Genomic DNA, 4,065 nt, shown 5'->3' with positions numbered 1-4,065 from the left:
AACAACTCAGCCCCTAAACCACCACTAATCACAGGCCATAACTCAGCAAACAAGGACATTTCTCCCACACAAGACTTGTTCTCACACAACTATGCTAATTTGGTGAAGGGAGTGCGAAGAAAGATGATCACTTGGAGGTCTCAAGGGAGAAGAAATCCATGAAATGGTGAAGAAGAAGAGTGGCAGCAGCTGAGTCTCAGCCAACTCACGTAGGAGGCAATAGAAATTAACCTAGGTCTTTGTGCCACCATCTATATATAGTCTCATTAAGTTTTAAGCATCGGTATTAGTGCTAATAGTTTCACTAATCATTTTAATCTCAAACTTAAGATTCTGAACCTAGCCATTTTTCTAGGATTTTTTATATTTTAATTTTAATTTTCGCAGCACTTTGCCGGTACGCATTTTTACGCTGCCGCTATCAGTCCTGACGTCAGTTCTCATTATTTTGGTTTCAAACTTGACATACTAGTCCTAGATATTATTCTAGGAATATATACATACTCTTTATAATTTTTCGGGATACTTCATCGGTACGCACTTATACCGTGAAGCAGAACCGGTATCTGCACTTTTCGTCAAAAAAGTGACTTTCAACATTATTAAGCCCTTATATTAATTATTTCAGTCCTCAAATAATTATTCTACGTCAATTATGGAATTATCTCTTAATCTCATATTTAATTTAATCAATTTCCTAAATTAACGGTGCGGGTTCTTACAGAAATCAACAGTTATGATTTGGTGTCAAATGATTCTATCTCGTATAATTAATCATGTGGTAATAGTTGTCTTCTATAAAATAGCATTGGCAAGAGGAATTGACTCAGGAACGTCCCCTCCAACATATTTAAGGTTATCAGTTCCTTGCAAATTAGGAACAACATGTGGAAGATAAAATATGGTGCAAGCAAGAGGTGGGAATGACTTTGCAATCGTCTTTGCCATAGTCTCACTTTCTTTGCAATTACCAACATGTGAAAGATCAAATGCATGGAACTGTTGATATATCTTTAGTTAGTTACTCGGCCCATTAGTTTAGTCAGTTGGCCCACTAGGCTTAATTCTATTAATTAGTTAGCTTAGCGTGAGGTTATATATATGTGTATAAATAACTGTCTTGGTTAATTAATTCAACTTCCATCTTTCACTGATATGAATAACTCTCTTCTTTCTTTATACCGTAATATGGTATCAGAGCTCTGCATGGAGCTCTCATATTCGCCTCCACCTTTCGTTTTAGATCTCACTCCTCGAATCGACCTCAGATCTCAGTTCCTAAGTTGTTCTTTTTTGATTTCTTCTGAATTTCAAGTATTGATACTATGGTGAATCATAGCTCTACTTCCTCAGATTCGCTCGTTGAATCTGATGTTCATCAAAATAGTGAATCGGAATCACCTAAAAGGCTAGAAAATTTTAGAAAACAGAAGATTTTCCGATCCAGGTAATCCATATTTTCTTCGTCCAAATGAAAATCCCTCACTCGTTTTGGTTTCGACACTTATGAATGGAAAGAATTACCATGGCTGGGATAGAGCTATGACCATGGATTTTGTGTCAAAGAACAAAATGTCATTTGTGAATGGCACAATTCCAGTACTAGATGAATCGGATCAAAGGTATGCAGCCTGGGAGAGGTGCAATACCATGGTGCTCTGGTGGTTGCATCGTTCAATCACAAGCTCTATTTCACAATCCATATTGTGGATGGACTGTGCCTCTGATGTGTGGAAAGACCTTAAGGAAAGGTTTTCGCAGTCAGATATATTCAGAATCTCTGATCTACAAGATGAGATTTACAAGCTTTATCAAGGAGAAAGCTCTGTTTCTAACTTTTATACCCATCTCAAAATTCTATAGGATGAGATGGAATAACTGCAACCTACTCCAACCTGCAAATGCATTCGCCCATGCTGTGGAGTTTCAGTTAAAATAAAGAAGGTTCTTGATAGAGACTACTCAATACGATTCCTCAAGGGTCTCAATGAGCAGTTCTCTAATCTGAGGTCCCAAATCATGCTGATGGATCCACTTCCCTCCATCAATCGTGTGTTCTCTCTCATTGTTCAACAGGAAAGGCAACTCCAATTGGAAGGAAATGTTCCTAACGTTGAATCTCCCAAAGTATTTTTTAATTTCGTGGAGAAGTCTCATAGTGGAAGGGGACGCTCTCAGTTTCATGGCAGAGGAATGAGCACCTATAATGGAAGGGGAAGATCCAACAGATCGAGGTTATGTACCTATTGTGGGAAAACTAGTCACACTGTGGACACTTGCTTTGAGAAGCATGGGTATCCACCTGGATACAAGCAAAGGTATCCTAAGCAAGCCAATGCAGTCTTAAATGAAATATTTCATAATGAAGTCAACACTGCACATGCCGGTGCTGCACATGCTGATGTGAAAGAAAATTTCACTAGAGATCAGTATCAAGCCATAATGGAGATGATACAACATTCAATGCATAAGCAATCAAATCATCATGTCACTCAGTCTACACCTCACATGCTAGCAACCTGGTTCGGACAAAAGCAATGAATGCAGATACCTTTGGTAATTCTTCATCAGGTAATACAAAGGTATAGTGGATCCTTGATACAGGGGCCACTGGTCACATTAGTTTTTGTCTTGGGAATATAACTTCAATTAGGAGAATTGAACCAATTGCTATTTGCATGCCTGATGGTACGCGAGTACTATCCTATATCTCTGGAACAATTGTAATTTCCAATTCCCTTGTTTTGACCAATGTGTTGTATGTTGAGCAATTTACAGTAAACCTCATATCACTTAGCAAGTTGGCATATGAATCTAACTGCCAATTGATTTTTCAGCATCAAATCTGATAAATTCAGCAACTTCCTTCCATGAAGATGATTGGTTCTGCTAGATGTAACATCTCGAGCACTGACGAGGGTGGGGGTTTACACGCATGAATGAATCGAATCGACACCCGAAAGATAGGGATTCCAAAGACTGTGCAGATATAAGACTGCACAGTTTGGGATAGCTTATAATAATTAATTGGTACTACCTATACTAACAAGATGCATCTGCTTTTCGGTAGCCCGGATCGGAGGAACTCCACAGTTAAGCGTGCTTGACTTGGAGCAATTTTGGGATGGGTGACCTCCTGGGAAGTTTTCCCGGGAAGTGTGCGAGTGAGGAAAAAGCACACTGAAAAGTCTCGTATTAGTATGTGGGAATAGTCATTGATTCTTGAAGCGGTCGGACGTTACAAGTGGTATCAGAGCAGGGCCTCTCATCCAGTACGGTGTGGTTCGAGGACGAACTAGGCGGAAGCTGGTGGGCATGTAACATCCCGAGCGCTGACGAGGACGGGGAGTGATTGTCGGTGCAAAGAAGCACGTACAAGGAGCGGCTCCTGACAGGCTTCCAACGGGGGGTTACATGCATGAATGAATTGAATCGACACCCGAAAAAGAGGGATTCCGAAGACTGTGCAGATATAAGACTGTACAGTTTGGGATAGCTTATAAGAATTAATTGGTACTACCTATACTAACAATATGCATCTGCTTTTCGGTAGCCCGGATCGGAAGATCTCCACAGTTAAGCGCTCTTGACTTAGAGCAATTCTGGGATGGGTGACCTCCTGGGAAGTTTTCCCGGGAAGTGTGCGAGTGAGGAAAAAGCACACTGAAAAGTCTCGTGTCAGTATGTGGGGATAGTCTTTGATTCTAGAAGCGGTCGGGCGTTACACTAGACTTCAAGGAGGCTTATACATCATCAACCAAACTATACATAGTAAAGACAGTACAGCTATGGAAAGCAATCAGGAGATAGATTTACAATTTGCAAATAAAAAGAGTCTGTTACTTGAGACTCATGCCACTTGTAACACCCCGTGTATACCCGGTTTGTTAACATGTCATCGTATTAGGCCACGCTTAATTAAAAATGCGGAATAACTTTTTCTTTTCAATTATGACGTCATTATCAATTACCAAGTTGATTACTTAAATCACTTTCAAAATATTGCCTCTATGTGATTGCAATTAGACAACTATCTACACTGAATAATCTCATGATATAAATATG

General features: G+C 39.8%; 1 protein-coding gene across 1 annotated transcript; it reads left to right on the top strand.

The window, feature by feature from the left end:
* The first annotated feature begins 1,548 nt into the window (after positions 1-1,548).
* Positions 1,549-2,541, top strand: LOC133298628 (uncharacterized). The gene is made up of 2 exons (XM_061497960.1): positions 1,549-1,827; positions 1,945-2,541. The coding sequence occupies exons 1-2, from the start codon at positions 1,549-1,551 to the stop codon at positions 2,539-2,541; spliced, it is 876 nt and encodes a 291-aa protein (XP_061353944.1).
* The last annotated feature ends 1,524 nt before the right edge of the window (positions 2,542-4,065 follow it).

The sequence above is a fragment of the Gastrolobium bilobum genome, unplaced genomic scaffold (assembly GCF_033153095.1).
Source record: "Gastrolobium bilobum isolate Gb01-03AN ecotype WA unplaced genomic scaffold, APGP_CSIRO_Gbil_v1 utg8741, whole genome shotgun sequence".
NCBI classification, from domain to species: Eukaryota; Viridiplantae; Streptophyta; class Magnoliopsida; order Fabales; family Fabaceae; genus Gastrolobium; species Gastrolobium bilobum.
The sequence above is the reverse complement of the archived record's forward strand: the minus strand, read 5'-3'. Positions and strand labels throughout refer to the sequence as shown.

Coding starts and splice junctions, on each gene's coding strand:
- LOC133298628 (XM_061497960.1), top strand. CDS start 1,549: ATGGATTTTGTGTCAAAGAACAAAATGTCATTTGTGAATGGCACAATT. Junction 1,828..1,944: donor TTTATCAAGGAGAAAGCTCT/GTTTCTAACTTT, acceptor AAAATAAAGAAG/GTTCTTGATAGAGACTACTC.